Genomic DNA, 13,197 nt, shown 5'->3' with positions numbered 1-13,197 from the left:
AGTTGGTATTTGTGTCAGTGTTCCAATCTCAAGTATTATCATCAGAGGAGAATGTCATCTAGATACAAAATTTGTCTGAACAGCTGTAATTATATCAAGTCAACCATTATTGAATAGCTATTTTTTCCCTTCCACGTACATAATTTTTGGTTTTATTAAGTATGTTAGGGAAAAGACATACAATTAAAAAAAAAAATCTACTATAGATAGTAGCAGCATAAAGATTAGGAAAGCAACGTGGTCATACCGTGCCCTTTAAGAAATAACAATAGTCTCCAATTTCCCTTTGATGTATTTTTCAGAATACTTCCTAATCTGTAGGTTCCCAATTCTTCATGATTGCAGTTTGCCTCGACCAGTGGCCCACAAGTGAAATTTTGATGCATGTCTAAAGCATTATTTTAATGGATCTTGCGTTAAATAGGTCATAGCTTCTCGTAGGATTTAGAATGCTCTGTTACACGTCTTCAGCTGACAAATTGATTCCCTACATAGGTTATCAAAGCCCATATCTGTCAGTGTCTGGCTCACTCTACAAGGTCCACATCTTTCTTAGTACCCTCATAATTGACAGGTATGTAAGTTTTTGTGAGGAATGTGTAACTTCTGCTAGGACTACAAGATTTTGTTGAATTTAGGATCCAAAGGGATTAAAGGACTTCTCAGGCTATAATGGATTGCAGTACAGAATATAGATGAGGGATACACTAAGGTTAAAGAATTAATAGAAAAAATTTAAAGGGATTTGAGGAAACTAAACCCAGAATGATTCCATTATTCATACTCCTGATATTTATTATTTAACAATTTTTATTTAGAAAATATTAAGTGCCCCAAATATTATTGATATTGACTATTTTTTATTGCTGAGGTTTCTGAGGTTCATGTTCACTTCTAAACAAAAGCAGGAAATAGGCAAGGGAGAAAGACCTAACCTTTCAAAAACAGCCAAGTCTCATGGGTACGGAACAAAAGCTAGGGCACGGTCACAGACTCAAGCAATACCTCAGAAGAAAAGGGGGATTCTGGACATCCAAGTCACCCTTATGTGTTCTGCTTTTTTTTATTTGTACAGAGGAACAACCTCAAAAGATGAAAGTCTGAAGAAAAGAGACCACCTCTACACTTTGGGAAGCTGGGTCCAGCCAGACCTCAACAAGGATCCCTGCGTTATTTAACATAATGCCATTTAAACTTCTCGCTGGATCCTAATTTCTATTGAAAGATCAAATTCCATGCAACTAATCACACAATTAGCCAGTCACCTTCACATCATTCTCACCATGCCAATTTCAAAACAGTTGCACAATGTGATTAGCAATCTGTTATTTTAAGGCAATGATATAAACTACTACAAAAGACTAGTAAAACTCACAGCTCGGATGAGTCCTTGCAGATTATAAATTTGAGATAAAAACCAATTTTACATACTTTAGAAGTGTGAATGTAAACCATACAAATATTCCAGAGTTTTACTCATTTGCAAAACTAAATAAGCAGCCACAGAACCCAAGAATCAATATTTACAGTGACAATAAATTTGCACATACACCACAGATTCAGTTTACATACAGGACTACTCTCTTGTAAGACAATCTACACTACATTTACTAACATAAGTAGTTTTGATATCATAAATGCATTAAATTTAAAGCATATTTATAAGAACAAAAGAACAGAATTATTTTCTATGAATCAGCCCACCTGATTTTATACACTGAACTTGCCAACTCAGAAAATCAAGTAAGTCACAGCAGATCTTCATTACTACCTTACCTTAATCTCATCACATTGGAAAAGATGCAAATCAGGCTTGTTCTGGGTAGGTTCTTTACATACTAATGCAAGAATTGAATTGTAATTGCATGCATTCATCACAGCTTGGCAATGCTGAATTGTGCTTAAAGGAAAATTCTCCAGTTCATTCTGCCGGAAGAGGAGGGGGGAAAAGAAAAAATAATCAAACACAAATCCCCACCTTACTACACAGCGTCCTGATCTCAGAAAAGCTGCATGAGTTAAAAAGGGAAAGTGATAATAGGCTAATTAAAATCCTGAATCTCACATACATCATTTTTATCCCTGTTCCCCTTTTCTCTCTCTCTGAAAATGAAACTGCCACCCACAGATCTTACCTTTGATTCCAAGTCCACCAAACTGACAGCTTTGTCATCCACTTGAAGAATCATATCTTGAGTCCACACTTTGCCTTTGGCATCCAGCAATTTCAGCTTCCTTAGTCCATCATCTACTGTAATCATTGCCTCTTTTCGGTCCAGAACAAAGGTGGTCAAGTGCTAACAAATAGGATGTACATTAAAAAAACAAAAACAACAAAAAAACCCCAAACAAACACAAAGAAACCCTATTTCTAGGCAGTGTCAGTATTCAAATTGCCAGGAAAAAGTAATACAAATTATTTATTAAAGTGCCTTTGTATATGACAGATCCCAGTTGTTACCCAGAAGAGAAGATGTTTAGTCCATAATGTCATTTTAAGTCACCTGACTTTTGTAACTCACTGTCACCCTCTGTCATTTTCTCACTAAAGTAAGCAGTTGGACTTGAAGGCATATTCTGACATCTTTCAGGTGTCACAGCTAGAATTAAACCCTGAGTATTTAATTAGCTTTCTTGAGGAGTGAAAATCTGTCTCTCTTGGCAAGATGAATCCAGGAAACGTCAGCAAAAGCTTCCCAGAAACACCTGCCAACATACCTCCACCCTACCTGGAGTGTCCTCATCTCTTCCAGAGCTGCCAGCTAGCACATGGATGGCAACCATGATGGCTTGCATCTGACTGGGATACCTTATGGACAGGCTAGTTGCTCCTTTCATGCTGATCACAGTAGAAATGTAGTATACAAACTACTTTTGCTCACTATCAATTTGAAATATTCCTCAGATTCAATTAAAGGTCTACAAACTAAATATTACTTCATGGACATCACCTCAGCTAGTTCCCCTGTTATTATGGTTTTGACAATTTCTCCTTCAACATGCCAACCATACAAGACAAGCCATATAGTCAATTCATGTTATCCAAGCATAAATCCAGCTTCACATTCTCAATGAAGACCTGGTTACAGTCATTTGAGTTAAAACCTTTTTCAATATATGCTTACACATCTGTCTTGTGAGTAACTTAAAAAAGGAATGGAAAAATCAAGAAGAATTAAGTGTTCATTGTTCTGCTAGAGGATAACAGCACTTACTTGTGACAGACAAGAGAGTAGATACAAGCTACATGTAATCAAAACATTTAAAACACGTAAAGAGAAACAAACTCTCTCCTGACTGTTCACAAAAGAGTGCTTATACTCCAAATACCAGTACTAATTTTCATGCCAGTACAGTACCAAAACTGCTATGAAGAAACCAAAGAAAAATACAGGCAGACAATTAGAAGAAACTCAAGTATTCATTTGCAAGCTGATCATAGGATAGAAGCACTTGAAATTAAGACCTTCAGCATGTGATCTCACAGCTTACAGCTAATTTAAAGCCCAGCAACAAGGAGTTGAAAATCTACAGTACCTGCAAGACTTGGCTTAATTCATGACAGTGGGTCTGATGGCAGCGGGAGAAAGTTTGTGCCAAAATAGGACTACAGAATGAGGCATTGCATCCAAAAGTGCTAAACAGGCTACGTATGGGCACACAGTCTTACTTTGTTGCACATTTTAAATATATCTACTTCCAGATAAAATATTACAGCAGCATACAGTAATTCTTCAAAGGAGCTTAAAATGGGAAGTAACACACTCTGTACTTCACACTGGGCAAGAATCTGTGCAGGCAGAATATATTTAACTACTATAGAGGAGACTAACTGGGCCTTTTAAGGGTTAATAGTCAGCTCTTTCTGAATATTCTGTCATCTCTGTTGATTATAACTGATCAAAGCACTCATTTTAAATATCATTTAGAGAGCCTCATGAACAGCACAGGGTTTTTCAGCTTCACCTCATCCTTGCAACAAGGTAGGTTCAGAGACAGGGCAGCATAACATGTTGAACTGATATCGCATTGAGAAGTCCTGTCTGTTTGCCAAAGTACAGACAACTTTGCTACATCAGAATTTCAGCTCATTATGACAAAGCTATAGAACTTGAGACATTTCAGTGTAATCTGTTCTGAAGTGACCTCAGGCTGGTAGGATATTTTGGAAGCTGTATATGCCTTTAAGCATATGTATCATCGAAAATCATGCAAGCAAAAATAAATGCATGTAACCAAAAGCTATAATTGGTATATCACTCCTCATCTCACCTCTACGTGATACTGCGACGTTTCGGATATGCTGCTGGCACTGTCTCGTGCATAATTCTTTCTTTGTTCTAGAGAGGAGAGGAAAAGAAAGAATAATTATTCATTCAGCTTCTTATCATGCTGTTTTGAATACTTCTCAGAGACACCTAAGACTAGTTGTATATATGAAAGAAGAAGATGAGCTACTGATAATTTGTGCATTTCAACAGTAAAAACCTTCATCCCCACACAGCTCAGCACAAGAATCATACTTACGTCAAAGATGCTAAGGGAAAGCTGGTGGGTGCAAAAAAACTGAAAAGGCCAGTTATCTCATCACAGTGCGTCAGGATACCGAAGGGCAGTAGTGTTCTGATTGAAACCACTTCATTGGGAAGCCTGATTATTAAAATTACTGGCTTGCCACTTTGGTACCATCAGGCTTATTGGATTTGTATAAACACATTTGAAAGTGTAAGTATTTTCTGATATACATGTTAAATCTGCAAAACAACAAAGCCACTCACAAACCAGACCTGGCTCATCCTTTTTTCTTCCTAAAGCAATCAATTTGTTGAATTACTATGGTAGAAATAGGCATGAAAAGGGGTTAAAAAAAAAAACCAAAACAACAAACACACCGAAGATCTCTATACAGAAATATTTTTCAGTTTAACAAAATAAAATGCTGCAAAATCAGAAACATCATTTGCCTTTTACTCCATACAGTAGATTAATATCTAACGATGAGAGTAGTGAAAATGCAAGAAGACGACACAGCACACCCACACCACAAAATAATGAATTCAGACAAATATTAAAGAAAACTTTTTAACTTTAGTGGAAAAAAATTGAATGCAACATCTTTTCGACATAACCACTTAAGTGCCCAATGTGGTACCACAGGAGCTTTGCCTAAGGACAGAAGTCAGTAGGACACTTGACCAAGAGAGATCCAAGGAAAGTCTGCAAGCAGGTAATTATTTTCTTTCCATTTCATTAAATAACTTGATTTCTGAACCTCAACTAAAAAGGGTGGCTTGATTTTGTTTAGAAGTAAAGTACCTGATGTACATACAAAATCCATCAATTTCATCATACTCTGAAAATAAAAGTGTGTGATTCTGTTAACAGAAAAGACAAGTTACTGTCTGCAAAATACAAAAAAATGCTGACTACTACCAAGTAAAATCTCTGACATGCAGAGATCTGTAGGGAGGACATCATAAAAGACAAACTGTAAAAAAAGGCTCTTTTATGACCAAGATTCCTTCAGACAGGAATTTCAGGTGCTGACAGGTACAACAGTGCCCTCATTTTCAAAAGATGCATGTAGAAGTATTCTGTCACCATTTATCTCTCCAGTTCTCAGTGACTATCATGAAAGACAGTACAGTTTCTGAAATCCCTCAGTAGCTTGAAGCCCTCCTCCCACGATGACAAACACTGCTCATGCAACAGAGCCATCCTGCTACTGTACAGCAGCTACTCAGTTTGCTTTAGCAAGAGAAGCATGCGGTGCAATTAGTCCAACTTAAGAATCATGTGAATTATCAGAAATTTAACTAGGCATGTGAATATTTTAAAATAGATGTCTTTAATTATCCATTATTCCAAAATCCCAGGGCAGATGATCTCCATTGATTCCAACTCTAACTACTATTTCTGCTTTTGCAGCATGTTACTTAAAGTATTTTTTTGGTTGAGTTCCATTTTAACCACAGCAGACACAGACACACATGCACACTCCAATAAAACAGTCAGTAAAGCAGAACTGTCTGACTTGCTACCTTTCTTTTTTTGTTTGGATGATGATCTGAAGAAGTAAAGTCCATCTGTTCCTAACAAAACAAGGGAATTTAAAAGCAGTATCTAGTTTAACTCCATAGAATTAGTGGCATTTCCAAGGGGATCAGTTAACAGTCTTCTGTTATGGATTGTAAATGATAGTTAAATGCTGTCCAGTAATAAAGAACATATGCTTAACAAATAAGTTGCTTGTTTCAATTAATAATTTATCAAGCATTCTATTTTGACTGTTAATATCTCTGTTTGGTGAACAAAAGTATTATTTTTTAAAATAATCAACTTAAACCAGGATAAGAAATTTTACATTCACTGTAAGGTTTATAAATCCTGCAAATAATAACAGTTGCAGTTGTTTTAAATAAACAAAGAAACACTGGCATGTGCAGAAGCTCCAAAGGAATTCAAAAGCAGTGAGTATCTTTTGCAAGTGATTCCTTGCTCCGTCTCACAGAAATTTTGTCCTGTGTTGAGACAGGATATCAAAAACCATTCACAGCACTGATTAACACATCCTCTTCCCAAGAACAGCACAACACTCATAATAGACAAGACAGCAAGGTTTTCAACATACTATGTCATGCTGAGAACAATAGTGTTTATATAAGAGATAGAGCTTTTTAAATGATAGTAAAAGGTATTGTTGCCTACACTTGAGATCCTCTCAAAGTTCTGCATTCTTAATCACAACAGTGCAGTAACAGGAACTTCAACATAATTTCCAATACCAAAAGTCAATCTGTGTTTGTGTCAGTAAACAAAAAGTATAGTCACTGCAACTGATGTTTCATACCAAGTTCAGCAACAATTCCTGTTTACTTCTTTATTTTTTTAATGTAGCAGAATGATTATTAAAACTAGATTTCTGGGAATGCAAATTATTGTTCAGAACAGAATGGAAAAGAGTAGAATAGAATATTTCAGTTGGACGTGACATACACCCATAATCAATTCCAACTGCCTGACCACTTCAGCTCTGACCAAAAGCTAAAGCCTGTTATTGATGGCATTGTCCAAGTGCCTCTTAAACACTGAAAGACAAGAGGCATCAACCATATGCCCATGTAATGTACGTTGCTTACGCAGACTTGGAGACTCCCTTTTCTGAGAGTCCAAGAATGTGATGCAATCTAAACGCTGCAGTGAAGCATGCAAACTGAACCTTGGGAGACTCCCAAGACTTATTGGAGTTACAGACCAAACAAAAAAAACCAAAAAGAGAGCATACCTCACAGGATTTTAAGTACTGTTCAGTGCTGCAATTTTAATATGGTTTTGGATGAGCTAAGAATAGGATGAGCCTACAGCAGCTGTGAACATTGTCAATACTGTTAAAGAGGAGACGCACCCCCTTCTGCTAACAGGCTCCACTGCCTTGAACTTCTAATAAAACTGATATAAGCCTGTGAATCTGGTCTGTGTCCTTCTCTACCCAAATGACACAAGAGTGTGCCACTTCTTCCTACACTTCCTCATGTCCACTTCCAAGTCAGATATGTCTGAGAATGACTCTCAAAATTGCTCATCTATATACAGCTCCTTCTTTTCCTACAGCTGTTTTTTGCTATTCTTTTGGAAAGATAGCTTCGACCTCCTCAATTCTTTCACATATCAAAATGGCTGATTATTATTCATCAAGATTAATCTGACTGCTTTTACAGAAACCCGGAAAACACCTCTTGAATTATTACATGAACTTCAAATGCAACTAACACATATCCTACTATTGAAAACGAGCCACAGAATTTGCTGACATACTGAACGTACTGGGTCTGGAGTTAATTTTCTTCACAGCAGAGTGTATGAAACTGTGTTTTGGATTTGTGACAAAAGCAGTGTTGATAACACAGGGATCCTTTAGTTCTTGCTGAAAAGCATCAAGGCCTTCTCTGTTTCTCACCCTGGCTCCCCCAGTGAGTGGACTGGAAGTGCACAAGATGTTGGGAGGGGACAAAAGTAGGACAGCTGACCAAAGGAATATTCCATACTGTATTATGTCATGCTCAGCAATAAATCTAGTGGATAGCCTTTCCAAAGCAGCCATTGCTCAGAGACTATCTGGGCATTGGTCTGCCTGTGGGAAGTGATGAGTATGTGTTTTCTTGCTTTTGCTTTTCCAATTCTCTCCAGTATCCTGTGGAAGGGAGGAGATAGTGGAGAATGAGCAAGCAACAGGGCACATCTTTAGTTGCTGACTCAGGTCAGCCTCCAACATCGACAAAAAAACCCAAACAAACCACAAACAACGCCCCTTCTTCCCTCATTTTGTATACTTCATTTCGCTCCTAATCCCCTCAATCAATCTCAGTCTCTCATGGGTCCTTTCATGCACAAAGAGTTATTGTAGCTAAGGTGAAATTCTGCAGGGACTTCCAGATAGGATGTATAAAATTATCAAAGGATGAATAAAACTATCAAAACTATTGAAGTTTTTCTATTTACTCTACTTACTGCAGCTCTTATGTCCAACATGTAAAATATAGTGCAGGCTTAACATCGCAGTTAGCTCAAACCCTGCTGAAGACCAGAGTTAGCTCAAACCCTGCTCATATGCTGCACACAATTTACCTATTTTCCCCTCTGATAAATGAAAAAAAAATATACTAAAAACTAGGATTGCAGCAGAAGACAGTAGATGCAACCCAGAGGAATTTGAGCAAAATAAAATCTCTCAGAAGGCAAGGACAATAAACTTAAGAGCAGCACAGAATTTCATGCGCAGGTCCTGTCTGTAAGGTCTACTAGCTACTAAACCTTTCAAAGGAACACAGGCATTGATCCACAGAAACTGATACTCTTCCAGCTGTCAGATGTGGAGACATGCTGCTGCTGTTCATGTCTTTGTGAACTTACTGAATTCACCAATCATCGAGAACACACCATGGTCCTGGTTTCAAAAAGACATGAAAAGTTACTGATTTCATACAAATTTGTGAAGCAGCCAAAACACCAGAAAACAAAAAAATGACCTCTTGATCAAAGACTTTTAGCCAAGCCAAGAATACACTAGACAGTATACAGTACAGACAAACAAGACTTGAGATTACCATCGCTCATTCTCTTCTTTGCCCTTCCTACCCTAAGAATTTTGTGCTCTCCCCAGTTATTTCTGTGAAGGACAATTTCATACTTTGGAAAGATAACTATTTCATAGTTTCAAACAGAAAAACTGGTGTAGCCAAAGGTCCCTTGAGGCAGAGCTATGAATGGCACCTGACATAGGTAAAGGTAGAGTCCTTTCTTGCCCATTTTCCAACCGAAAGAGGGTGCAGCAATATGGCAAACTAGAAAGCGGCTTAATAAAGTCTACCATAGTCTGGCTCTATGCCACTGTTTAGAAGACTACACAGTGAAATGTATCACAGCAAAAGAAATCTGACTATTTATCTAGATAGGGAAAACTTTCACCAAAAGCAAAAGATCCCTTTAGTCTTAGTCTGACTCTTAACAGACGACCTGAAGGACAAGTGATGCCACTTAGGGCTATAATACCTTTAGGCACAATCAAGCTTCATTTCTTAAAAGCCCAAAAGAAAAATGAGGAATCCTGATGCCTTGGCTTCCACTGATATGCGTAATGAATGTTATCAGTGCTGTGGTTCCAATAGTGCAAAGGAAGACACTGCTGGATCCCACCTTCCCCTTCTGTAGTCAAACTGGAAAGTACAGTGTACAAAGAGACAAAGCTGTGAAATTTTATGGCAACTCATGTGGAGATGGCTTAAAAGTGTCTTTCACAAACTGTCCTTAGAATTCCAGAGGAACAATATAAATTATTGCCATTACACCTCTTTAAAAGCCCAATACTTAGATTACTACTGTATATTTGTTGGTTTGCGTTGGACTAATTGCTCACAGCCTTTTAAGAATGTATTGCAGCAGCTGGAAAAACTCATCTTGACATTGAGAGCAAAGCGCAGGAGACATGACCTACACATCCGGGCAGAAAGGTCAAAACTTGACTTCAAAATGAATCCCATTAAGAGAGGAGCAAATACTATCACTTTCTAAGATTTGTGCCACAATCTTCTCCCTGATGCTACGTGGGTCTAGCTATCAGAGAAAGTATATAGTTGAGAAGTCCACTGTCATTTTAATTAATTTGAGTATCAAATAACACAAGCATGGCTTCTTTTTTTTTTTCTTTTTGAGTATCAAATAACACGTATGGCTTCTTTTAACGGACTTGTTTACCTAGTCTATGATCTGCTTGTGTTTTCCTCGAATTTATTGCACTGCAATTCTTGCTCTGAATGAGGTATTTGGGCAATGCAAAGATAATTTCACTTCTAGCACTTAACACAGCCATGAAAGTATAAATGCAATGTATAAAACACCTAGTCTTTTCTGATGCAGTGTGAAGACAGTTTTACTAACAATCTTTCAATTCTGTGCCATATAATAACCTAATAATTTGCATCTAGCTCTCTGCTTCTGGGGAATGGGGCTGCTCCACACTGTGTCATTTGCTGGCAAATCCCCAACACAGCCCTGGCTATTGGCGCCGGCTGACGCTGTGCGTCTCTCCACAAGCAGAGCTGCAGAAGACAGATGGAGAAGCCAATGCTAGAACAACAGATGACAGTACAAGCCAAAATCCATTTCAGATGGAAAGATCAGGAAGTAAATGATGAAATAAAACCCGTAAGAATGTGCAGAGAGCATCTTCCCTTCCAGTTCAGAGAAAGATTTATAATGCAAATAGAAAATAGTTCATTTCAGAAAGGAAATGAGGGAAACCAAAGGGATTATTTGACATAGGAAAAAAGCCAGTTTCAAGGAAGTTTTTATTTTCAGATAACCACACCAGAGATAAAAACTAGACCAGCACCATCACTAACTAAACTGTTTGTAACACCAATAAAACTGCAGCCTCCTTTCCCACTGGCACTGGTCATCAGGCAGAAGGTTGACCACAAAGGACTGAACAATCATAAAACACCTCAGCAGTGAGAATCAAGAGATGAACTTCACGCCATGACATATACATGCGCACATACACACATATGTATACATATATATCCAAATTACTACTACTATTATTATTATTATTATTATTATTATTATTATTATTAATGATCTTTTTTTTATCTTTACTGTGACTGGAAGAAATTGAATTCAAGATCTTCACTTATTGATAATCACGGATAGGTGCTTTCATCTAAATGACATTCAAAAGCCTTTTAAGAAAAGGAAACTTGTCACGGACAAAGTTTACTGCTAACATTACATGGTCACATTTTATCAATACAAAAAAACACAGTCCATTTGACTTTTACAGTAAAATTATAAGTATTTTTTCCTACTTGTTTCAAGTGAATCTAGTAAATAAGTGAGATTAATGTCTTTATGTAAATAAAATACGTATATTTAATACAATGTACATAGAAAATACTTAAAAGTCTGCTTCATAAGCTTTCATCCTCATGAATCTCAAATAAGATACTTAAGTTAGCTATGAAAAATGCTTATTAAAAATATTTTACTTATAATTAAAGCTTTGTAACAATTCCAGTATCATTTATCTGCTTTCCATTCCCCTTTGGACAGCATGCACAAAAATCCCTAAGATCACCAAACAAGAAAAGAAACAAGTGGGATGCAGCAGGATTGCTGAGATGTAAAAAGAAAATACATACATCTAAATTTAAAAATTGCCCTGGATTTGAAAAAAAAGGCTCGGGTGTTTTCCCTCCTTTCTCACGCTCGTATGTTTGGCAATACTGACAGCTTAGTTCTTCATGCATGCAAAACAGAGCAGAAGCAGTAGAATGTGCAAGCTCTTCTCTAAAAGCTGTGCCAATATATCTTTACTTGGAGCTCCAGGATAATTGAGTCTTGTACTTCATTCAGTTCCTGGCAAATGGAACTACAGTTTTATGATATATCTACCAGCAATGATAGTAAACCAAGATCAACAATTTATTTTATAGGACTCACTTATAATGCAGCAGTTATATGTTAAGCAATTTCAATTAGAACCTGGATTCAATTAAGTATTTTAGATGTAAAAGGCTGTTTATCATTATTTACCTCAAATTTACTCACTTGTCCCCATCTTCTACTGACATATGACTATCCTGTGACATGTTTGATATGAAAAAGCTCAGAGAGGTATTACTTTAAAAGCCCACAAAGATTGAAGCACATAGTTAAGACACTTTCTGATACTGCCACACTATACAAACCATGTACTCTTGAAATATTATGATAATGACATGAAAGGAAAAAGAAAAGCGCAACGCTCTTATAACATTTCACACAGAAATAATCAGCTAGGAGTTTTTTGCAATGTCTCTTTCTGGTTTCCGTTACCACCTACTATTTCTGTCAACACATTTAATCAGTTTGTTAAGTGAACTCATACAGGATACAGAAATCACTGTTTAAAATGATCGCTTCGGTATTTTCCTCAGTTGCAGTTCCTGCCTTTAATCCTATGTCAAGTGACTGACTTTTGTAGCATACCACTAAAACAAATAAATTTAAACTTAGAATTATTCACATGCAACATCATTCTTAAATGTTGCATATGGTTTCTGCTTCTGTTTTAGCTGATTTTTCTAGAAGTGGACCTCTGAGCTACTCTAGCACAGTGCCTTCATCCACCAAACCACGTCAGGTTTTTCACACAACTCCGCTTTGCAGTGAACACGAAGTTAGAAAACGTCTTCATCTCCTTCTTAGGCTTTTAGCCTCATGAATTTGAAAGCAGTTCAAAAGCCAACAAGACAATCAGTACAACAAAGTTCACTTGTGCTCACAGGTAAGTAACCAAACTCAAGGCTATTCTTCCAAGGGCAAAGTTAACACTGTTCTAATGCCACAAAACATCCTGTCCTCACTCCCCTAACCCCCGAGGTTACTCATGGCTATCACCCCACCCGAAACAGGCAGGAGAAAAGATTAGTTACTAGATACTGCTCTTTGAGCTTTCCAGTTTGTTAACCTGCAGAAGAGGTGGTAGATGCAACAAGGGAGCGCAGGCTGAGGCGTGAGGGGTCCTGCACTGCAAACCTCGTTCTTCCAGTTGTACCGATTTTCAAAACAGCAGTTAACTACACACACAGATTTACACAGCAGAATATCTCTCAGCTTCATTGCCACTTGTATTTCCATTACTAGCTCAGCTATCAGCAG

The 13,197-nt window shown here is 37.3% G+C and overlaps 1 protein-coding gene across 7 annotated transcripts in view; it reads right to left on the bottom strand.

Moving 5' to 3' along the window:
• Positions 1–13,197, bottom strand: part of EPS8 (epidermal growth factor receptor pathway substrate 8) — a 144,222-nt gene that overhangs the window by 46,284 nt on the left and 84,741 nt on the right. For all 7 annotated transcript variants that reach the window (XM_054062543.1, XM_054062534.1, XM_054062575.1 and 4 more), the window contains 3 exons: positions 4,273–4,340; positions 2,136–2,297; positions 1,777–1,926 (listed from right to left, as the gene is read on the bottom strand). In XM_054062543.1, coding sequence (XP_053918518.1) covers positions 1,777–1,926; positions 2,136–2,297; positions 4,273–4,340 — 380 coding nt within the window. The remainder of the gene's footprint in view (positions 1–1,776; positions 1,927–2,135; positions 2,298–4,272; positions 4,341–13,197) is intronic.

This window comes from Cuculus canorus, chromosome 1 (genome assembly GCF_017976375.1).
Source record: "Cuculus canorus isolate bCucCan1 chromosome 1, bCucCan1.pri, whole genome shotgun sequence".
Lineage (NCBI taxonomy): Eukaryota > Metazoa > Chordata > Aves > Cuculiformes > Cuculidae > Cuculus > Cuculus canorus.
Note: the sequence above shows the minus strand (reverse complement) of the source record. Positions and strands in the feature narration are given on the sequence as shown.